At 51.2% G+C, this 22,726-nt stretch overlaps 2 protein-coding genes across 5 annotated transcripts in view; both read left to right on the top strand.

Annotated features, from left to right (window-relative positions):
* Positions 1-8,922, top strand: part of SIN3A (SIN3 transcription regulator family member A) — an 87,413-nt gene extending 78,491 nt beyond the window's left edge. For all 3 annotated transcript variants that reach the window (XM_031668485.1, XM_031668484.1, XM_031668483.1), the window contains exons 20-21: positions 2,357-2,564; positions 6,085-8,922. In XM_031668485.1, the coding sequence (XP_031524345.1) occupies positions 2,357-2,564; positions 6,085-6,315 (439 nt within the window). In that variant the 3' untranslated portion in view covers positions 6,316-8,922. The remainder of the gene's footprint in view (positions 1-2,356; positions 2,565-6,084) is intronic.
* Positions 8,923-9,195: 273 nt separating this feature from the next.
* Positions 9,196-22,533, top strand: MAN2C1 (mannosidase alpha class 2C member 1). 2 transcript variants are annotated; one of them, XM_003918932.5, is made up of 26 exons: positions 9,196-9,836; positions 10,117-10,242; positions 10,662-10,785; positions 11,713-11,783; positions 13,656-13,833; positions 14,136-14,325; positions 15,896-16,002; positions 16,191-16,301; positions 16,696-16,788; positions 16,923-17,039; positions 17,266-17,361; positions 17,456-17,601; positions 17,959-18,082; positions 18,432-18,553; positions 18,655-18,740; positions 18,868-19,023; positions 19,218-19,315; positions 19,481-19,575; positions 19,826-19,930; positions 20,016-20,172; positions 20,293-20,436; positions 21,424-21,533; positions 21,641-21,720; positions 21,876-22,024; positions 22,106-22,215; positions 22,293-22,533. In XM_003918932.5, the coding sequence occupies exons 1-26, from the start codon at positions 9,736-9,738 to the stop codon at positions 22,417-22,419; spliced, it is 3,123 nt and encodes a 1,040-aa protein (XP_003918981.3). In that variant the 5' UTR covers positions 9,196-9,735; the 3' UTR covers positions 22,420-22,533. The 2 variants fall into 2 exon arrangements, with proteins under 2 accessions (XP_003918981.3, XP_021789170.2); XM_021933478.2 differs by having other exon boundaries at positions 16,920-17,039.
* The last annotated feature ends 193 nt before the right edge of the window (positions 22,534-22,726 follow it).

Below are 22,726 nucleotides of genomic sequence, written 5' to 3'. Positions count from 1 at the left end.
AATCTTATTATTGGCAACATTATTTTCCTTGAAGTGATAGGCTCCCTTGTTCATTTTTGAGAAAACATCTGCCAAATACTTGGCTGAGATTGACTATATTTAGTCAGTTGTTCTTTCAGGTAAAAATGGTGATCCACTTACAACTCAAGCAATTGCTCAAGTACTTTTCTTTAATAATACCATTGTACTGGCCGGGCGCAGTGGCTCAAGCCTGTAATCCCAGCACTTTGGGAGGCCGAGACGGGTGGATCACAAGGTCAGGAGATCGAGACCATCCTGGCTAACCCGGTGAAACCCCGTCTCTACTAAAAAATACAAAAACACTAGCCGGGCGAGGTGGCGGGCGCCTGTAATCCCAGCTACTCGGGAGGCTGAGGCAGGAGAATGGCGTAAACCCAGGAGGCGGAGCTTGCAGTGAACTGAGATCCGACCACTGCACTCCAGCCTGGGCGACAGAGCGAGACTCCGTCTCAAAAAAAAAAAATACCGTTGTACTTTAGCACACAAAAGTGCTTTATATGTAGTTCCCATTTTATCACTCAGCATGTTAAAAATATGTAAACTGAGGGGTTGGGATTTAATAAAAAATGTTACTCCTTCATCAGAAACATTGGTTTTTTTTTTGAGGCAGAGTCTCACTGTTGCCCAAGCTAGAGTGTGGTGGCATGATATTGGCTTACTGCAACCTCCACCAGCCAGGTTCAAGTGATTCTCCTGCTTCACCCTCTCAAGTAGCTGGGATTACAGGTGCGCGCCACCATGCCTGGCTAATTTTTGTGCTCTTATTAGAGATGGCGTTTCCCCCAATTGGCCAGACTGGTCTCAAACTCCTGACCTCAAGTGGTCTGCCTGCCTCAGCCTCCCAGAGTGCTGGGATTATAAGTGTGAGCCACTGTGACTGGCCCATCAGAAACCTTCTTAAGTGAAACTGGCTTTTTTTCACTTAATGTCATTGTGCAGTCAGTGTGAAGTTCAAAGACTTGAATTGCAATTGCATGAGGTTACAAAATCGTGGAAGTAAAAGGATTTATTCATGGTACAAGATAAACCAATAGAGTTTGACAACTGTATGAAAAGCTCAGTGATGTATATAGATTGATACTGGAATTTGGTAACAATTTGTTCGATATTGCAAATACAGTTTGGCGCCACCACCATTTTTATTCACCATTACGTTTATGGTGCCAGTGCAGATGTCAACACAGCAAAAAAGGGAAATAATATTTTAGTATTATTATGAAAATAGTTTTGATCTCACAGATCTCCTAAAAGGGTCTTGGGACCCTTTGGACAAAGAACTGCTGTCTACAGAAATACATGTATACAAAGATACTCACTAGAGCAATATTTTGGGTTTTTTTTTTTTTGAGACAGTATCTGACTCTGTCTCCCAGGCTATAGTACAGTGGTGGGATCTTGGCTCACTGCAACCTCCACCTTCTGGGCTCAAGTGATCTTCCCACCTTAACCTCTCAAGTTGCTGAGACTCTAGGCACACATCACCACACCTGCCTAATTTTTTTATTTTTTGTAGAGAAGGGGTTTTTGCCATGTCGCCCAGGCTAGTCACAAACTCCTGAGCTCAAGCAATCCACCTGCCTCCCAACGTGCTGGGATTATAGGCATGAGCCACAACGGCCAACCTGAAGCAGTGTTTTTAATAGCAAGTTATGAGAAACAATATAATTGTCTAGCTGATAACCTTTCTTCACTGGATGTTGAGGAGATTTAGCAAGCCTCCCACCCCTCAGGGCATCCATTCATGTGAATTATCTTCTTTCTTGTCTATGTAGAGTGGCACTAGTTTATATCATCTGGGGGAATTTTTAAAAATAGGCATTCAAATAATTTTTTGTTATGTGGTTCAGATGAGGAACCTCAGTTGAAATAAACTGTTAAGGAATGGTAAATTAGGGTACATTTTTCTGCAGCAGTTAAAGAGAATAAGACAAATCTGTCATGAAATGAAAAAATACTCATGACAGTAAGTGAAAAGTTGAGGACAGAATATATAGTATGATCCTATTTTGTCTTAAAAACAAATCCCAAAGCAGAATTATAGCTGGTAATTACATGTGTAAATTTACAGACGGAGGCCCAGAAGTTTCTCATTAAAACTCTTAACTGGCTGCATCTGCTAAGGCAAGTAGGGGATGGGTGAAGATTTCTACTTTTTATTCTGTGTACCTTTGCAGTTGAAATTTTTTTTGCAGTGAAACAACGGAACATTTTTGTATGTATTTAACAAATTGGGATGAGTACTATGTAAGCATATAATAAAGAAAACTCACTTGGGGGAAGTCACGGGAATCTGTGTCTGGATGAGCTCTCATCTTTCAGGGCTTTTCTGCCATAGGAATCTACGGCGGATCCGGAAATGTCAGCGTGGTCGAGAGCAGCAGGAAAAGGAAGGGAAGGAAGGAAACAGTAAGAAGACCATGGAGAATGTGGATAGTCTGGATAAGCTGGAGTGTAGATTCAAGCTGAATTCCTACAAGATGGTGTATGTGATCAAATCAGAGGACTATATGTATCGGAGGACTGCCCTGCTCCGGGCTCATCAGGTGAGAACCAGTAACTGTAATTTCTGTACACATCTGCCACCCTAGCTAAGAGCAGGGGAGGCCCAGAGTCTTCTGATTGTTTCTCTTTGTTTATGCAAACCTGTTCTTGGAGCTGAGACTTAGCTGAGGAAGTAGGTATGTTGGTTTGCTAAGGATGCTGTGACAGAGTACCACAGAGTGTGGCTTAAACGACAAAAGTTCTGGAGACTAGAAGTCCAAAGTCAGGTGTCAGCAGTGTTGGTTCCTTTTGAGGACTGTGAGGGACAATCTGTTCTAGGCCTCTCTTAGCTTCTGGTTCTTTGCTGGCAATCTTTGGCATTCCTGGGCTTGTAGATCCCTGCCTTTATCTTCATATGGTGTTTCTACCTGTGTGTATGTCTGCCTCCAGATAAGGTCACATTTGGAAGTACTGTGGGCCAGGACTTCAATATTTGATTTTTTGTTTGTTTGAGACAGTCTTGCCTGACACAGCCTCCCAAAGTGCTAGCTTTACAGGCGTGAGCCACCACACCCAGCCAACATAAGAATTTTAGGGAGAACACACTTCAGCCCGTAAGAGCACATAAATACCTGGTGGCACCTTTTTAGTGAATTTACTCCCAGTATTTACATCTCAAGTAGTATCTGATCGTTTGCTTGTATGAATTCTACCTGTTTTTACATTCTGTCTCAATTGTGAAACCTTCCTGCTGCAGCTGTGTACAGGGTGTTATGCCAGGCCCTGGGACTACAGCCATGAAGTTGATCAGATGAAGTAATGTGATGATATGCACTACCAGGGAAACAAATCAGGTGCAGTGATCAAGGGTAACTAGCATACAGGCCTTGCTTTCACTGGAGGAGGCTTCTCAAAGGAGGTGATGCTTGAGGCCTGAATAATGACAAGGAATTAGCCTGGTGAAGAGTAGAGGATGGGTGTTTTCTAGACAAAACAGCAAGTACAAGGCTGGGAGGAAAGAACATGGCATATTCAAGAAACTACAGACACCGTTGTGGCTCAAGGTTGCATGAAGTTAGAAGGGTAGGCAGAGGCCACATTACTTTGTCTAATAGGTCATGGTTTGGAGTTTGTTTGAGATGCATTGGGACATTTGACAAAGATAGCTTGGAGTGCTATGAGGAGAGTGGAGATGGGTATGTATAAAGAGCAGAGACCACTCAAGGGTGCCCTTGTCCAAATGAGATTTGGGGACCACCCAGACTACTAGGGTGGCAGTGGAATTGCAAGAATTACATTGTAGATTTTATGTGTTTATTTATTTTTGAGACAGAGTTTCACTCTTGTCGCCCAAGCTGGAGTGCAGTGACCCAATCTCTGCCTCCCGGGTTCAAGCGATTCTCCTGTCTTAGCCTACAGAGCAGCTGGGATTACAGGCACGCGCCACCACGCCTGGCTGATTTTTTGTATTTTTAGTAGAGATGGGGTTTTACCATGTTGGCCAGGCTGGTCTCGAACCCCTGACCTCAAGTGACCCACCCACCTCAGCCTCCCAAAGTACTGGGACTACAGGCGTGAGCTACCACGCCTGGATGTAGATATAATTTAGATATTTAATTGACAAGAGATGGTATTGGATCAAATGTGGGGGTAAGCAAAAGGAGGACATCAAGGATGGTGCCTAATTCGTTTTGGGGTTTTTTGGTTTGTTTTGTTTTGCTTAAGTGGATATTTTAGGGGCTCACCTGTTAATAGAAAAGGGTTATGAGGTTTAGGAGACAGACGAAGTGCGTTTTAAGTTTGAAAGGACTACAAAACTTTCAAGTGGGAGATGTTGAGCACACAGTTTAATGTATGATTATCCCTCGAATGACACGGGGTTTGGGGCACTGACCCCTGCACAGTCAAATCTATGTGTAATTTTTGACTCCCCCGGAATGGAACTACTGATAGTCTACTGTTGACTGGAAGGCTTACTGATAAACAGTTGATAGACATATTTTGTATGTTGTATGTATTATATATACTGCATTCTTTTTTTCTTGTTTTCTTTTTTTTTTTTTTTTTAATGGAAATAGACACGGGGTCTCCTTACATTGCCCAGGGCTGGTCTTCAGGGGTTCAAACAACCCATCTGTTTCAGCCTCCTAAAGTGCTGGGATTACAGGTGTGAGCCACTGTGCCCAGCCTATACTGTATATTCTTATAATAAAGGAAGTTAGAGAAAAGAAAATGTTAAGTCATATGCAAGAGAAAATATATTTACTCTTCATTAAGTGGATGTGGCTCATCATAAAGGGTCCTCATTCTCATCTTGTTGAGTAGGCTGAAGAGGGAGGAGGAAGGGGAGGGGTTGGTTTTGCTGTCTCGGGGTTGGCAGAGGTGGAAGAAAACTTGCCTATCAGTGGCCCTGTGCCATTCAAAGCCGTGTTATTCAAGAGTCTGCTGTACTTCTCTCATGGCGTGGAGGGACGCGCAGTGGCATGATCTCAGCTCACTGCATCCTCTGTCTCCCGGGTTCAAGAGATTCTCTTGCCTCAGCCTTTCGAGTAGCTGGGATTACAGGTGTGCACCACCACGCCTGACTAATTTTTTTTTGCTATGTGTTGTGTGTCTGCCTGTCTCTGATTCACATTATTTGGGACACTGGGCAACAGCAGTTTTGTTTTTGTATCTCTTCTAGTATCCTTGCATGTGGTCACCAATAAATTTTTACTGGGTGTGTTGGTGGGAACAGAACCCCCTGCAGAAGATCTGGCAAGCCTGGACTCTGCTTGCCAGGGTGGGGTAACACAATGGAGGGAGAGTGGGTTTTAAGCCCTTTGCTTTGCACTATCTGGCTTAGAAGTGGATCTCCATGCTGATAGAAGTGATCAATGGCTCACTGGGTCCTACCCAGGATACATTAGAGCAGATTGGTAAAACGAAGGAAATGTGGGGTTTTGGGTTTTTTGTATGTTTGTTTTTGGAGACAGGGTTTGGCTCTGCCATCCAGGCTGGTGTGCGGTGGTACGATCTCAGCTCGCTGCAACCTCCACCTCCCAGCTCAAGCGGTCCTCCCACTTCAGCCTACCGAGTAGCTGGGACTACAGGATTGTGTCACCATGCCCGATTAAGTTTTGTATTTTTGTAGAGATGGGGTTTTGTCATGTTGCCCAGGCTGGTCTCAAACTCCTGAGCTCAAGCGAACTGCCTGCCTCGGCCTCCCAGAGTACTAGGATTACAGGCGTGAGTCACTGCGCCTCGTCGGAAATGTGTCTTTTTAACACATTCCCTAGGTTATACTAATGCATGCTAAAATTGAGAACACTGAGCTTTTTCAGCCCAGAGCCTGTGTTCACATTTCTTTGGAGGCGTTATGGATTTTCATGCCCTCACATGTTCTATGTTCTTACTACTTTAACTTCTCTGTAAACAGAGAAGCTTTTTTTTTTTTTTTAAAAAAGAAAAACAAAAACAGTATCTAAGACTTGAGCCCAATCTCTCCTTTGCTCCTTTAGAAGAAGATAAGGCTTTGTATTTGAAGGGCTCTTTTTTGGTTCTGCTTCATTTAATAAAAAATATTTTTTTTCTGTTTTGCAGTCCCATGAGCGTGTAAGCAAGCGTCTACATCAGAGATTCCAGGCCTGGGTAGATAAATGGACCAAGGAGCATGTGCCCCGTGAAATGGCAGCAGAGACCAGCAAGTGGCTCATGGGTGAGGGGCTGGAGGGCCTGGTGCCCTGTACCACCACCTGTGATACAGAGACCCTGCATTTTGTGAGCATTAACAAGTATCGTGTCAAATACGGCACAGTATTCAAAGCCCCTTAACTGCAAAGCCAGAGCAGATAACTTGGGGTGTGTGTGGGGGTGTGTGTGTAGGCCTATGCATTCACACACTGAAGAAACAAGGAAGATGCCTTTCAAGCCTCACTGGGCCTCTCTGGGACATGGCCACCTGACCTGTGTGTGGCTGGTGCAGCCTGGCACCAAGTGGGCTACCTGTTAGGAACATGAATACCTTACAAAGCTGAAGCTGGAACTTTTCCAAAGGGTTTTGGGTATAGCCTGCCCTGGAGGGGAAGGAAGTCCTTGCAAGCAAAGACGTGCAGTTTGCTTGCACACACCAGCAGAGCTAAGACTGGAGTCTCCTGTGGCCTAACTTTCAGTGAGGGAACCGGATGCTGTTCACACTTTTGACTGGATGGAGATGCATTTACAAAACAGACTGGGGAAGGACTTAATACTCAGATGGATTGGAACTATCATGGTCACTGCTCCTCTCCCCTCCCCACAAAAGGAAAAAAAAAAAAAAAAACTGGATTTGATTTTTTTTTTTCTGGTCACTTGAGCACATCTAAGATCACCCATTAGGTTTTATCTGGGACCTGCAGTTTGGCTTTGGGATTGATCATCTTGTGGATTTTATTCCTGACGAATCCCTTGCTGCCTACCCTTTCCTTTGGTTCTCAACCTCAACGAGTTCAAATCAGTCGTCCTTTTTAGCTCCCGTGGAACTGTTTTGTATCTGCCTCTTTACTAGTCTACCCTAGTGCCATCCACCAGCTTTACTCTCTGACACACACATGCACACACACACGATTTTAACTTGTTTTTTTGTACATAATGTACATACTGTCAATTTTTTATTAAAAGAAATATGCTTTGATGTGCTAGCATAATTGCTCTAGCTTCTTGTGTACCATAGTACTATGTGGCTTCAGATTTAGTACCTATGAACAGATGTACAAGACATTTATTACACTTTTTACCAAAGGGAGTTACCATTGTAGTACTTTTGTGTAAAACTTGTCTTCCCCTTTGCCCCCAACTTTTTTTTTTTTTTTTTTTTTTTTTTTTTTTGTAAATAAATAAAGCTTGGTTCTTACTTAAGGAATAAACTGTCAACCCACGTCCCTTGTCCTCACCAGAAAATACTGTGAAGCAGGGATTTTGGTTTCAGTTCCTTATCCAGGGTAGAAACAGGATTTTGCTTTAAATACTTGTTACTTGTTCCAAATCAAAATATTCCAAAATCTTAGAATACTTCAGTCTTTTAGTACATGTTTTTTCCTCTTGTTCAACTATCTGAAAATATTTTATATTTGGGTAAGTTGTCAAGCTATGTAGTTTGTATTTCTATATATTTTTTCTTATTCACATTGGTGATGGATGGGGGTGAGCAACTTAAATACCAAACCAGTATTTGAAAAAAAGTGTGTATAAGGCATGTGGTATACCTTATAAATGGGGTTGGGAGGGAGAGAATTTGAAATGGGATACCTATTTTTTTAATTACATAAATTTAAACTAGCATTTAAACATGAATGATTAGAATTTTTCTATGTGGTTAACCTGGACTTTCTGAACAAAGACCAACTGAGCCCCTCCCAGTACTCTGGTGGATTTTTCTTCAGCAACCATTACGCAAGTCTTAGTCGTAAGCAGCAATGTTTTGTGTGTTTTATGTTTGCTTTTTAGTTAAAAATCACCACCACCAAAAAGAAAAATTTTTTGGCTCTTGGATTTTCAAAATACATGGTAGACCTGATTTTAGGCTTTTATTATTGTTTAAAGACAAAGTCCCACTTTATGACCCACACTGGAGTGCAGTGGCACGATCATAGCTCACTGCAGGCTTGACCTCCCAGGCTCAAGCAGTCCTCCCACCTCAGCCCCCTGAGTAGCTGCACGCCACCACACCCAGCTAATTTTTTAACTTTTTGTAGAGACAGGGTCTTGCTATGCTGCCTAGGCTGGTCTCAAACTCCCCTTCTCAAGCTGTCCTCCCACCTCGGCCTCCCAAAGTGCTGAGATTACAGGTGTGAGCCACCAGAGTCGGCCTGATTTTAGGCTGCTTTTGTACTGGGGAGAGGAGACTGTGAGCCAAAGTGTAGGGTGCCAAAAAGAGCTTTGTGGGATAAGATTTTAGGGCAAAACTGGGGCAATGTCTAACTTGGGAGTGGTCATATGTACTGATTTTGGGGAAAGATCCTGAGGTTTTCTCAGACATGATTCACCTATTCCCCTGTGTTCCCTCAAGAAAGGTCATGTTGACCTGGAACCATAGGGGAAATTGGTGGGGTGTGATCAGGGTCAGCCCTGGCTGTTGCTGCCCCTGCACAGTGTTACATCCAGAGCACCTGCCTGCAGGTCAGGATAGGATTTCAAGGCCAGTTCAGGAGCAAGTCCCAACCCACCAGTGCAACCAACAGAAGACAGTTTTACCTATAGCCTGGGTTTTCACAAGTAGCATTTTTATTCCTCCTGCTGTCTGACATCTGAGCTCCAAGCTCTAAACCCAACCTGTATTATATGCAGCAGCAGGTTATCTTTATTTTAAATCACATTTGGTATTCTGTACTTAGTCACCTTTCCGTGTGATTTGCATTTGAAATGTTGTAAACTTGGTCCGTATTTCCATTAAAATATCAGGGCTAATCTTGTGTATTTTTTTTTTTTTTTTTTTGTTCCTAATGATTTTATAGACACTCTCTTGGCAACCCCAGGAGAAAAAAACAAAGCTGTCAGTGGAGTACTAGGGGTGAGAATGAAACTGGAGTTCTGTTTCTGGTATTATGACTTCCCTGGACTCTACAGTCCTGTATGGTGAAATACATTTTTCCACTGGAATCGTCAATGCCATGACTGTTCTAACACCTCAAACTCCAGAGTTTCTGGTGATGTGCAAGAGTTAGCAATATACATTCAGTAAAGCCTGTAATCGAGGAAGTCGTGGTAACTTGGGCATATAGCTCTACTTTCCTGCTCACTAACACCCTGACCTCCGTCCGGTATGAAAACACCTATTCCGGGTAGTCTGGCTCTCCACGTTAAGCAAACACCACTTTCTGTGTTCAGCGACAGCTAGAGCCAGAGGTCTCCCTGCCGGTTGCTGCTTCTGAGGCTGGGTCTGCAGCAGCTGAGGCTCGTGCCCTTCTTGCCGAATGGCCTAAGTCTCTGTTCCGAGACTTTCAGGAGTTCTCAGCGTCAAATTTCCCATTTTATTTTGAGATTTGCCCTGCGGCCCACTATCTCGGACAACATAGGGGAGCCTCAAAAACACAGTTTCTAGCTTCCAACTCGGCTCAAGGTTCAGACAGCAGCTGGGCTTCCGAGTGCCGCCGGTGTGCCAAGAAAAGCTGCCCGGGACCGGGAGGCGCCCTCTGGACGCCGGAACCTTTGGTTTCCTGCCGTGGAGCGGGACTGTAGCGCCAGGGGCCTTCCGGAAAGAGGAGCGAGAGCTCGGCGATGGCGGCTGCGCCGGCCCTGAAGCACTGGCGCACCACGGTCGAACGGGTGGAGAAGTTCGTGTCGCCACTCTACTTTACCGACTGTAACCTCCGCGGCAGGTGTGGCCCTGGTCTCGGTAGCCGGCCGACCGCATCCGTGCGCTTCAGGCTTTCCTTCCGGGGAGAAACCCAAGCTGCAGCCACCCGGGCCGCGGGATGAAGTGCTCGCCGCGGGCAGGGCAGAGGCCGGGGAGGAGGGGGTAGGGAATGGACTGCCGCAGCGCGGCCAGGCAGCCCTCTTGGCGGAGGATCCAGGGAAAGTGCGGCCCCACTGGCCAGCTGGCACCCAGGCGGAAACCGGGCGGCCTCCAGCATGTGCCCACTGGCCCGTCCTACGCAGGCTTTTTGGGGCCAGCTGCCCTGTGGCTGCGCTCTCCAGCTTCCTGACGCCAGATAGGCTTCCGTACCAGGAGGCAGTCCAGCGGGACTTCCGCCCAGCACAGGTCGGCTGCAGCTTCGGACCCACGTAGGTAACGCCCAGCGGGTGGGCGGGGCTACGGGTCTGAGGGAAGTCCCAACCTAGCTCCCGGCCACACCTTCGTTGTCCGCCGTTTGCCCTAGGCAGCTACGTGGGATCGAGCAGCACCCTCTGCTGGGAACAGCTCCCTGGTCCCTCAGTCTTCAGGGGATGGTTTTCATCCCCACGTAGCCGCTTCTGGACATCCCTTAGGAAGGGCACCCTAGGGATCACGAACCTTTGACGCCTCTGCCTCTTTCCCTCATCTTGCTTCTCACCTTGTGGCTCCTTTCTTGTGGCTCAAAGCTGAGTACCTTGTGACACTGCAGATTCTTGGAGAGTTTCAAGCCCCGGCCGACACTTTATCCAAGGAAGGATATCAGGATAGGGCTTCTACCTCTGGGCCTATCACAACAGCTCTCTTGCAGATGGTGGACCTGCTGGTTCCGGGTGGAACTGACCATCCCAGAGGCATGGGTAGGCCAGGAAGTTCACCTTTGCTGGGAAAGTGATGGAGAAAGTCTGGTGTGGCGTGATGGGGAACCTGTCCAGGTGAGAAACCCTGCCCTAGGGCCAGGTATGGCCACATTTCAGCCCTGAAATGACTGCAGCCCTTCTCCTGTGGACTCTAGAGAAGCCACAGCTGAGTTGCTCTGCCTACAGGGTGGTATCAGGATTTCAGGACTAAGGAAGTTGTCACTTGGGCATCTCTGCAATTGGTCCTTAGTTTTTATTCCATGTCATACAAACTTACAGGAAAACATTTCAAACAGTTCTAGATAAAGTAATGGATCTCTCCCTATCACCCATCCCATTCCCCAGCTATAACCACTGTTAAGTGTCTTGTTCATGCTCCACCCTTATCAGGTTTAGTCCTTATACTCCTATCTAGTAGGTCTTTATACCCATTTACAGATTAAGAAACTGAGATGTGTAGAGGTTAGTTCACTCACTCAGGTTCACACAGCTTCCATTTCAAGTTGGATTGACTCTCAATCTGGGGTTAAGACTGTTCTTCCTGGCTACAAGAAGGCAGAGACCTTCCCTCCCTCCCTTCACTGACTCAGCAAATATCCCCTGGTGTCCATTCTGGGCCATACCCTTAAGCACTAGGGTGTGGCAGAGAATGAGGCAAACCTGCCCTTAACTTGATGGAGTTTCTTTTCAGGTATTTATTTGGGGGTGCAGAGGCCACCAGAATCCACACTCAGGCCGCCTAACCCCTTTCCAGGGCCCTTCCCATAAGACCATGGCTTTGCCACTGGTAAACAGGGGCTATTTGGTGCTCATGGTGCTGGCTGCCATGGGAATTGGGGCATCTACTGCCAAGGGTCCCTGATTTGCCAATCTTGGCCCTGCTTGGGAGAGAGGACCCAGAGCTGGGGACCAGATGGAGGGACCTGTCTCCCCATGGCTTACACTTTATCTGAACTGTCCAAAGGCCTCAAGCCTTGTCTCTCTCACTCCCCTCCCTACTAGGGTTTAACCAAAGAGGGTGAGAAGACCAGCTATGTCCTGACTGACAGGCTGGGGGAAAGAGACCCCCGAAGGTGAGTCCCTGTGCCCTGGTTGACCAGTGCTGTCAGGGAGGGAGTACCAGTGAGCAAGGAGGAGCTGAGGCCCAGAGTGATCTCAGAAGCACCCCTCTGCTCCAGCACAATCATCCTCACATCTCATTGTTTGCTTTTTAAAAGCATGATTTTTTCCTAACCATAAAAATAATGGGCTGGGTGCAGTGACCCACACTACCTGGGAGGCTGAGGTGGGAGGATCACCTGAGCCCAGGAGGCCGAGGCTGCAGTGAGCCATGATCACACCACTGCACTACAGCCTGGGCAACAGAGTGACTTTGTCTCAAAAATAATAATGTTTGCCTTGTGGAAAGCACAAAGAAAGAAATAACTACTGTTATTCCACTCCCTAGAATAGAGATGAACATTATTAACATCTCAGCATTCATGTTCTTTTTTTTTTTTTTCTTTTTTTTTTTTTTTTTTTTTGAGACAAAGTCTCCCTCTGTCGCCAAGGCTGGAGTACAGTGGCGCGATCTCAGCTCACTGCAACTTCTACCTCCCAGGTTCAAGTGATTCTCGTGCCTCAGCTTCCTGAGTAGCAGGGATTACAGGTGTGTGCCACCACGCCCAGCTATTTTTTTGTATTTTTAGTAGAGAAAGGGTTTCACCATGTTGGCCAGGCTGGTCTCAAACTCTTGACCTCAGGTAATCCACCCTTCTCAGCTTCCCAAAGTGCTGAAATTACAGGTGCAAGCTACCGCGCCCAGCCCAGTATTCATGTTCTTGGTGTATCTTTCCAGCATAGTTTTTTTTTGTTTTTTTTGGGTTTTGTTTTGTTTTGTTTTTTTGAGACGGAGTTTCACTTTTGTTACCCAGGCTGGAGTGCAATGGCGCAATCTCGGCTCACTGCGACCGCCGCCTCCCAGGTTCAAGCAATTCTTCTGCTTCAGCCTCCCTAGCAGCTGAGATTACAGGTGCCCACCACCATGCCCAGCTAATTTTTTGTATTTTTAGTAGAGATGGGGTTTCACTCTGTTGGCCAGGCTGGTCTCAAACTCCTGACCTCAGACTATCCACCCACTTCAGCCTCCCAAAGTGCTGGGATTACAGGCATGAGCCACTGTGCCCGACTCATCCTGATGTAGTTTTTACTAGTTGAGATTGTATCCTGACTTCTTACATTCCATGTTATAACATGGACATTTTATGACACCATTAAAAACACTTCTTAGACGTTATTATTGTATTTTATATTGATTGAACACTGTTTCAGATGCTTCCAGACACTGGGAGTATGGTGGTGAATAAAATAGTCCTTGCCAACAAAGGGAGACAGGTCTACTCATATAATTACAAAGCTGAAGGCTCTGGAAGAAAATCCTGGGTAGTCCACTGAGGAATTTGCTCTAGACTTAGTGGGGAAGTGGAGTCAGCAAGGCCTCCCTAAGGAAGTCGTGTTTGTTCTCTGAAGCCTGAGTATGGCATCACCACAGCCCAGCCTGTTCTCCAATGAATGGCCCGCCCATGTTAGCCATGTTGGTTTTAGATCTTGGGTCTAAAAGTTCAAGCCTGGGAGATCCGAACATGCTTTTAATATGCAAAGAGGGTTCCAAGACCAAGGCAGTGCTTTGCAAAGACAACTTTGGAAATATAAGACTAAACAGCAGTGTAATTTACATGATTCCAAACTGCTACTTATTCTCTCTGACAGCAGGACATAGGATCCATCTGGTGTTTGTACCCCAACCCTCCCACATGCGCTCTTGACACACTGTGGGATACTCTGGGTAGTGGATCCTGAAAGCAGACAGGTTGGCCTCAGCTGGATGCCTCCTGGGTGCCCCCTCCTCAAGTCCCCAGAGTGCTGTGCCAGTCCCTTAGCCTGAGGCTGTCTCCCCATGTTTGTAGCCTCACCCTCTATGTGGAAGTAGCCTGCAATGGGCTCCTGGGGGCCGGGAAGGGAAGCATCATTGCAGCCCCTGATCCTGAGAAGATGTTCCAGCTGAGCCGGGCTGAGCTGGCTGTGTTCCACCGAGATGTCCACATGCTCCTGGTGGATCTGGAGCTGCTGCTGGGCATAGCCAAGGTATTTGACACCCCCTGTACCCCCTGCTACCCTCTAGAGCCCTGCTGCAAGAAGGTTGTTCTTTGGGTCAGATAAATGGGACTCTGGGAATCCAGAGTAGGAAGAGGGTTTCCACCTGCTTGAGGGTTGAGAGAATTTTCCTATGTGAAGGGGAGGAGGGAGATGGTGCTGAGCAGGGGGACCAGCAGGGAAAAAGGGTTGGAGGTCAGGGGAGCTCTGCTGAGAGCCCTGAGGAGATCAGTGGGGCCTAGGTCTGGAAGCCATGCTTGAAAAGGGGATTAAGGGGCAGAACCCTGCTGCAGGGCCTCGGGAAGGACAACCAGCGCAGCTTTCAGGCCCTGTACACAGCCAACCAGATGGTGAACGTGTGTGACCCTGCCCAGCCCGAGACCTTCCCAGTGGCCCAGGCCCTGGCCTCCAGGTTCTTTGGCCAACGTGGAGGTGAAAGCCAACACACCATTCATGCCACAGGGCACTGCCACATTGATACAGGTAGGACAGCAGCTGGTTGGGCTGGCTGGGGAGGCAGGAGTGCCCTTGAAGACCTGGATGTGTCCTAGAAGCACTGTGTGATGCTCAGCAAGTTCCTGCCCCTCTTGGACCTGAGTTTTCCCCATCTGTAAAATGGGACCAGGGGGCTGGACTGTGGGCTCTGCTTGCTTTGGATTCACTTATTCTTTTTTTTTTTTTTTTTTTTTTTGAGATGGAGTCTTAGTCTTGTCACCTAGGGTGAAGTGCAATGGTATGATCTCGGCTCCCTGCAACCTCTGCCTCCTGGGTTCAAGTGATTCTCCTGCCTCAGCCTCCTGAGTAGCTGGGATTACAGGCACCCACCACAACGCCTGGCTAATTTTTGTATTTTTAGTAGAGACGAGGTTTCACCACATTGGTCAGACTGGTCTCGAACTTCTGACCTTGGGTGATCCGCCTGCCTTGGCCTCCCAAAGTACTGGGATTATAGACATGAGCCACTGTGCCCAGCCTCATTTATTCTTTCAACAAAATATGATGCCTCGTGGGGCCCATGCTAGATATTGAGGGTAGGATTATAGAGAAGGATTCAGCAGGCAGAGTTGGTGTCACAATGGTGGGGAGTCTGGGGCACTGGAGAGCACAGAAGAGGTACTTACTCCAGCTGGGCTGGGGGATTCCAGAGAGGCTTCCTCAAGTTTGCAGTGTCTGAGTTTTATGGGAAATCCACGTTTTTAACAAGCTCCTGAAGGTATTGATTCTGATGCAGCTGGAGTTTTGGGATCACAGAACAAGGGCTTTCTCTGCTGTGCCAAGATGTAGGGTAAGGTGTGAGAGGTTCTTTTTTTTTTTTTTTGAGACGGAGTCTCGCTCTGTCGCCCAGACTGGAGTACAGTGGCCGGATCTCAGCTCACTGCAAGCTCCGCCTCCCGGGTTTACGCTATTCTCCTGCCTCAGCCTCCCGAGTAGCTGGAACTACAGGCGCCAGCCACCTCGCCCGGCTAGTTTTTTGTATTTTTTAGTAGAGACGGGGTTTCACCGTGTTAGCCAGGATGGTCTCGATCTCCTGACCTCGTGATCCGCCCGTCTCGGCCTCCCAAAGTGCTAGGATTACAGGCTTGAGCCACCGCGCCCGGCCTGAGAGGTTCTTAACTGGTAAGGAAGGAACTGTGGCCTGGGGGTCAGGAGAGGCTGTAGCACCTCTGGCAGGACAGCCGGCTCCATCCTGGGAGCCACGCCCCTGTTCCCAGGTATCTGTCAAGTGTGTGCAGCGGCAGGGTAGTCCCTGCTGCCTCTCGTAGGATCCTCTAGGGGATGTCTAATTCCCCAAGAGGACTGAAGCTATTCCGGGACCTGGAGCCTCCATTTCCTGACCTGTATAATTGGCCTTATAGCACTGCCGCCTCCTTTCCCCAGCCCCCCCTCCCACCTTGCTGGAGTGAAGTGAAGTGACCGCTCAGGAGAGACACCACAGGGCTTTCCAGGGTGAAGGGCCTGGGATGGGAGGGAGGCTAGGTGACCCTCTGGAACCCCAGCGCGGGCCTGGTCAGCCTTGCCGCTCCCTCCATCCTCCACCCCACTCACTGTTTAGCCTGGCTTTGGCCCTTCAAAGAGACCATGAGGAAATGTGCCCGGAGCTGGGTGACCGCCCTGCAGCTCATGGAGCGAAACCCTGAGTTCATCTTTGCCTGCTCCCAGGTCAGAGGGACAGCTGTGAGGGGGAAGGGAAGCACGTGGCCCTCCCTGGAGCTCCACAGGCCCTGAAGGTTTCCTGGGCCTGTGGGCAGGGCTGCTCCTCACCCTTAGCCACCCACTGAGTCCCATATGCTCTGTCCTGGGTGGGGCCCTCATCACTCTGGGCCCAGCTCCCCTCAACCTGCCCACAGGCGCAGCAGCTGGAGTGGGTGAAGAACCGCTACCCTGGCCTGCACGCCCGCCTCCAGGAGTTTGCGCACCGTGGGCAGTTTGTGCCTGTGGGGGGCACCTGGGTGGAGATGGTAAGTGCACTGAGCACCCCTCAGCCTTGAACCGTATGACAACGGCCTTCCCTCAGGTAGCCCCAGCCCTCCTGGCTTTGCTGGTGACTTTCCGCAGGCCACTCATCCCCTGTGTGGCAGGGCTGGCTCATTAGTGCCTGGGATCTCAGGGCCTGGGACTTGAAGGGGGAGGAGAGCCTCCAGCACTGTGACAAGTTGCATGGCCTAGTCCTAGGCACCCCTTCAGGCAGATGGACAGTCAGGCCTGAAGGACAGGGGCCCTTACTGAGTTCCGGCTGTAACTCCCATGTTGGAGCAGCCCTGGCTTCTTCTGCAGGGAGTGGGTTGGCCTGAGTGCCTGCCTGCTCCGCATCCAGCACTGACCTGGGCTGCCTCCCACTTCCTTCACTGCCAGGATGGGAACCTGCCCAGTGGAGAGGCCATGGTGAGGCAGTTTTTGCAGGGCCAGAACTTCTTTCTGCAGGAGTTTGGGAAGATGTGCTCTGAGGTAGGCTGAGAGCTGCTGCATCAGGCTGTGGGCAAGTGGGGCTGGTGCTCGACTTGGAGTGCTGAGGGGCTGAGGCTGGGGTGAGTCCACCTGGAGCTCTGGTTCCTGCACTCCAGGATCCTCTTTCCCAGCAGTTCTGGCTGCCGGACACCTTTGGCTACTCAGCACAGCTCCCCCAGATCATGCACGGCTGTGGCATCAGGCGCTTTCTCACCCAGAAATTGAGCTGGAATTTGGTGAATTCCTTCCCAGTAAGCAGGGACCCAGGGGGGGGTCAGGGTCAGAGTGGGTCAAAGTCCCACCTGGCCCATTTGCCTCTTCCCCCTTATTGAGGGGTCCTAGACAGACCACCAAACCCTCACTCTGCTTCTGCCAGGGTCACATAGCAGGCAGGGGCAGGACCAAGTCTGGAAGACCTGGCGCTGCCTCAGCCCTGACTCTGGCCTCTCTGCCCTGCCTCTGTTTCTCTGCTGGTAGCACCATACTTTTTTCTGGGAGGGGCTGGATGGCTCCCGCGTACTGGTCCACTTCCCACCTGGCGACTCCTATGGGATGCAGGGCAGCGTGGAGGAGGTGAGGGGTCACCTAGGGTGGTGGGGTAGGGGCAGGCTGGAGAGGGCTGGCTTGTCCCAGGCTGATCCATGCTGGCCTGCCCTCACCTGTCTAGGTGCTGAAGACTGTGGCCAACAACCGGGACAAGGGGCGGGCCAACCACAGTGCCTTCCTCTTTGGCTTTGGGGATGGGGGTGGTGGTCCCACCCAGACCATGCTGGACCGCCTGAAGCGACTGAGCAATACGGATGGGCTGCCCAGGTCAGGCCGGGCCTTGGCTGTCCTTTAGCCCCAACCTGGGCCCTTGCCATGAGCCCTGCCTTCCCTCAGACATTGGACCCAACCCCTCATCTGGACCTTGTCCTGTCCCAATCCTAGACCACGGGTTCCTCCAAACTTCCACCCTGGGGATGGGTGGGGGAAAAGCTGAAGATGGTAAGGGCTCCAGCCCACCAGAGAGAGAGGCTCTCCTAGGGCGTCCGGGGCTGGCAATGTGTGGACGGGGAGCTTTCTGGAGTGGCTCCTTTCTGTAGGGGCTGGATCCTTTGCTCTGGTGTGGAAGAAGGGTGAGCCATGTGGTCTCCAAGGCTGGGAGACCCAGACTTGTGGTCTCCTCAGGGTGCAGCTATCTTCTCCAAGGCAGCTCTTCTCGGCACTGGAGAGTGACTCGGGGCAGCTGTGCACATGGGTTGGGGAGCTCTTCTTGGAGCTGCACAATGGCACATACACCACCCATGCCCAGGTCAGGGGCAGGTTGCAGGGCCGTGCAGGGAGGGTGTGCCCTTGATCTGCAGAGGGTCAGAGAAGGCAGCAGGGGAGAGAGCCCAGGCCAGATCTAGGGGAAGAGAAGTTTGGAGGAGAGAAGTTCAAGACCTGGGTTGGTCAAGAAAGCTTGAAGGAGGCAGTGTCCCTGAAGAAAGGGGTGTGGGCTGCGGGGAGAAGAGGGAAGACATTTAAGGCAGGTCACTTCCAGAGGCCTTCTCCACGAGGCCCTTGGGGGTTCCTCAGGGATTCTGAGCAAGGGAGGGCTTTGGAAGGTGTCCTGGGATACCTAAGCAGGCTCCAGACTAATCTTCCCATCCCGGGCTCAGATCAAGAAGGGGAACCGGGAATGTGAGCGAATCCTGCACGATGTGGAGCTGCTCAGTAGCCTGGCCCTGGCCCGCAGTGCCCAGTTCCTATACCCAGCAGCCCAGCTGCAGCACCTCTGGAGGTCAGCCTGGTTCTGTCCCTGCCACCCACCTGACTGCTCACTGCAGATACCTCTGTGGCTGCCCCTCTCAGTCTTCCCATCCCTGCCCTTGGCCCCTGCAGGCTCCTGCTTCTGAACCAGTTCCATGATGTGGTGACTGGAAGCTGCATCCAGATAGTTGCAGAGGAAGCCATGTGCCACTACGAAGGTTAGGCTCACAATAGTCCTTCCCGCTCTCTCCAATGCCAGGGCTGAGCCTGGAGTGTCTCCTGTGGGATACCCATGGGCTCATTCCAGACCTGTTGCCCACCTATGACCAGCCAGTCTCTCCTCAGACATCCGTTCCCATGGCAATACACTGCTCAGCACCGCAGCCGCAGCCCTGTGTGCTGGGGAGCCAGGTCCCGAGGGCCTCCTCATCGTCAACACGCTGCCCTGGAAGCGGACCGAAGTGATGGCCCTGCCCAAGCCGGGTGGGGCCCACAGCCTAGGTACAAGCTGAGGGGAAGGGTTGCTATTGCAGCAGGAAGGATGGAGGCCAGACAGATCAGGCCTGGGATACCCCTAGGGATCTGGGTGCCCCTGACTGGAGAGTAGTAGCTCATCTTCCACCACCCCACCCCCACCTACGCAAGCTTCCTGAAAGGTCAGGAAGGCTGCACTGATGCCCAGGCCTCACCCCCAGCCCTGGTGACGGTGCCCAGCATGGGCTATGCTCCTGTTCCTCCCCCCACCTCACTGCAGCCCCTGCTGCCCCAGCAGCCTGTGTTCGTACTGCAAGAGGTGAGTCCTGCATGTCCTAGGGGGCAGGAGCTGTGCTGGGATGCTTTCTGACAATTGAGCTCCCCTGCCTGGAGCAAGTAGTGAGGCGGGGCTGGGGTTGGGGTGGGAGGACTTTTGGTGTGGGAAGCCCCTACAGACTCAGCCTCAAGGCCTCCTCCCACAAAGACTGACGGCTCCGTGACTCTGGACAATGGCATCATCCGAGTGAAGCTGGACCCAACTGGCCGCCTGACATCCTTGGTCCTGGTGGCCTCTGGCAGGTGCCAACTCCTTACTGCCCTTTCCCAGTGCCTGGCAAGGAGACCCCAGCCCGTTTCCTCTGTCCCCTGGCCGCAACACTGCCCACAGCAGCCCACCAGTGGCTGTGGGCTGGAACCCACACATGGAGCAGGGCAGGCTGGGTAGTAGTCGCCTGTCCCCTGGGTCTACTCACTCCACCCTACCCCACCAAGAGCAGCTGGAGGGAGCAAGGTCAGATGGTTGTACAGCATCAATCCCATGTCCTTCCAGGGAGGCCATTGCTGAGGGTGCCGTGGGGAACCAGTTTGTGCTGTTTGATGATGTCCCCTTGTACTGGGATGCATGGGACGTCATGGACTACCACCTGGAGACACGGTATGGGCTGGGCAGCATGTGGGGATGGTGGAGGTGGCAGGAACACAGGCTGCTCTGGCTCAGTATGTCCACCCCTGTCCCATAGGAAGCCTGTGCAGGGCCAGGCAGGGACCCTGGCAGTGGGCACCGAGGGTGGCCTGCGGGGCAGCGCCTGGTTCTTGCTGCAGATTAGCCCCAACAGTCGACTTAGCCAGGAGGTCGTGCTGGATGTTGGCTGCCCCTATGTCCGCTTCCACACCGAGGTAGTGGTGGCGGGGGACGGGGTGGCTGTTTTCCCCAAGTGTGCTTGGTAAGGAGGGGCCAGCCCCAGGCCTGGGTGTGTCTCTTCCTTCCCTGACTTCCACCCTCCATCCTGCTCCCAGGTACACTGGCATGAGGCCCACAAGTTCCTGAAGGTGGAGTTCCCTGCTCGTGTGCGGAGTTCCCAGGCTACCTATGAGATCCAGTTTGGGCACCTGCAGCGACCTACCCACTACAATACTTCTTGGGACTGGGCTCGATTTGAGGTCTGACATGGCAGGGTGCGAGTGGCCTTGGATTCCTCCCTGGCTGGGGAGACTGCTTGTGTGGTACGGGCTGGGGAGGAAGAGGATAATCAACATTTGCTGCTTCCTAAGGTGCGTGCCAGGCATTGCACTAAATGCTTTACATTGGCCGGGCACGGTGGCTCATGCCTGTAATCCCAGCACTTTGGGAGGCCGAGGCAGGTGCATTGCCTGAGTTCAGGAGTTCAAGACCAGCCTGGCCAACATGGTGAAACCCCGTCTCTACTAAAAATACAAAAATTGGCTGGGCGCAGTGGCTCAGGCCTGTAATCTCAGGACTTTGGAAGGCCGAGGCGGGCGGATCACGAGGTCAAGAGATCAAGACCATCCTGGACAACATGGTGAAGGCCTGTCTCTACTAAAAATAAAAAAAAATTAGCTGGGTGTGGTGGCACACGCCTGTAGTCCCAGCTACTTGGGAGGCTGAGGCAGGAGAATCGCTTGAACCCTTTAGGTGGAGGTTGCAGTGAGCTGAGATTATGCCACTGCACTGCAGCCTGGCGACAGAGTGAGACTCCATCTCAAAAAAAAAAAAATTAACCGGGTGTGGTGGTACATGCCCTGTTATCCCAGCTACTTGGGAGGCTGAGGCAGGAGAATCACTTGAACCCAGGAGGCGGAGGTTGCAGTGAGCCCAGATCATGCCACTGCACTCCAGCCTGGGTGACAGACTGAGATCCTGTGTGAAAAAAGCAAAAAAAGTTTTGCATTTAATTTGATACTCATGATCATTCGGTGGGGTAAGTACTATTATTTATTCCCATTTCACAGATAGGAAACTGAGGCTTAGGCAGGTTGGGTGGCATGCCCAGAGCCCCGTGCAGTGGGAGCTGGAGTTCAGTTGTGTGGTTCTAGAGCTTGTGGTCAGCCTAGTGACAGGAGCTCTGGAGTCTACAAGCACAGAGAGGGGCACAGGGCCGCCAAGTGGGTCTTGGATCTGCTCTCCAGGTGTGGGCCCACCGCTGGATGGATCTGTCAGAACACGGCTTTGGACTGGCCCTGCTCAACGACTGCAAGTATGGCGCATCAGTGCAAGGCAGCATCCTCAGCCTCTCGCTGTAAGTGGGGTACCCACCAGGCCTGAGAGCTGGCATGGGGACATGGGTCTTCCCGGCCACAACTCCACCAGCTTCAGCCTGGCCCCTACTCACTCTCCTTACCCCAGCTTGCGGGCGCCTAAAGCCCCGGACGCTACTGCTGACATGGGGCGCCACGAGTTCACCTACGCGCTGATGCCCCACAAGGGTGAGTGCTGGGGACGGTGGGGCCTTCCTGCATCCCTAGACACCTCTCTGCCCTTCTGTGAGCCAAACCCCAGCAGCCTGGCTCCCTGTTCCTTCTAGGGACATGGGAGGGTAGCCCCCACTCTCCACCAGCATTGTTTCCTGGTCATTCCCCAGGCTCTTTCCAGGATGCTGGCGTTATCCAAGCTGCCTACAGCCTAAACTTCCCCCTATTGGCTCTGCCAGCCCCCAGCCCAGCGCCCGCCACCTCCTGGAGTGCCTTTTCCCTGTCTTCACCCGCGGTCGTATTGGAGACTGTCAAGCAGGCAAGGGGTGGGATGTGCTGGGGGCGGGGTCCTGGACTGGGCCCGCCCTCGGCCCCGCCCACCAGCCCTGTCCCTCTGCAGGCGGAGAGCAGCCCCCAGCGCCGCTCGCTGGTCCTGAGGCTGTATGAAGCCCACGGCAGCCACGTGGACTGCTGGCTGCACTTGTCGCTGCCGGTTCAGGAGGCCATCCTGTGAGTGGCGGTGCGGGATGGGAGTGGGGGTAGAGTCTCGCCCTCGCAGAGCCCTCATGGCCCCTCCTGTTCTCCAGCTGCGACCTCTTGGAGCGACCGGACCCTGCTGGCCACTTGCCCCTTCGGGACAGCCGCCTGAAGCTCACCTTTTCTCCCTTCCAAGTGCTGTCCCTGTTGCTCGTGCTTCAGCCTCCACCACACTGAGTCCTTGGGGCTGGGGTTTTGTTTGTGGAAGGTTCTGGGGACTCCTAATTTCTGTTTCCCCAGCCTAAAGCAGGGATCAGTCTCTTCTTGTGGAATAAATCCTTGGATCAGGAACCCTGCTGGTAGCCACTGCTCGCTCCCCTTAGGGCCCATCCTCAGGCTTGGGGTCGGGGTGGGAGGTCTGGGGTGGGATGGTTTCCCAAGTATTTGGTGGGTAGGGGCAAGATCCTAAAGTACCTGTGTGTGCAGGGTCTGGGTTGCAGCCCCCACAAGAGATTGGTGGCCTCGAGTGACCAAAAGCCAATGA

This window comes from Papio anubis, chromosome 7 (assembly GCF_008728515.1).
Source record: "Papio anubis isolate 15944 chromosome 7, Panubis1.0, whole genome shotgun sequence".
Classification (NCBI taxonomy): domain Eukaryota; kingdom Metazoa; phylum Chordata; class Mammalia; order Primates; family Cercopithecidae; genus Papio; species Papio anubis.
This window is presented reverse-complemented; position numbering and strand designations above follow the sequence as displayed.

Bases quoted from the DNA above. Each gene is read 5' to 3' on its own strand.
- MAN2C1 (XM_021933478.2), top strand. From the start codon at position 9,736: ATGGCGGCTGCGCCGGCCCTGAAGCACTGGCGCACCACGGTCGAACGG. The intron at 16,302-16,695 runs GTAAGTGCACTG...CTTCACTGCCAG, and splicing joins GGGGCACCTGGGTGGAGATG to GATGGGAACCTGCCCAGTGG. The intron at 18,083-18,431 runs GTCAGGGGCAGG...TCCCGGGCTCAG, and splicing joins CATACACCACCCATGCCCAG to ATCAAGAAGGGGAACCGGGA.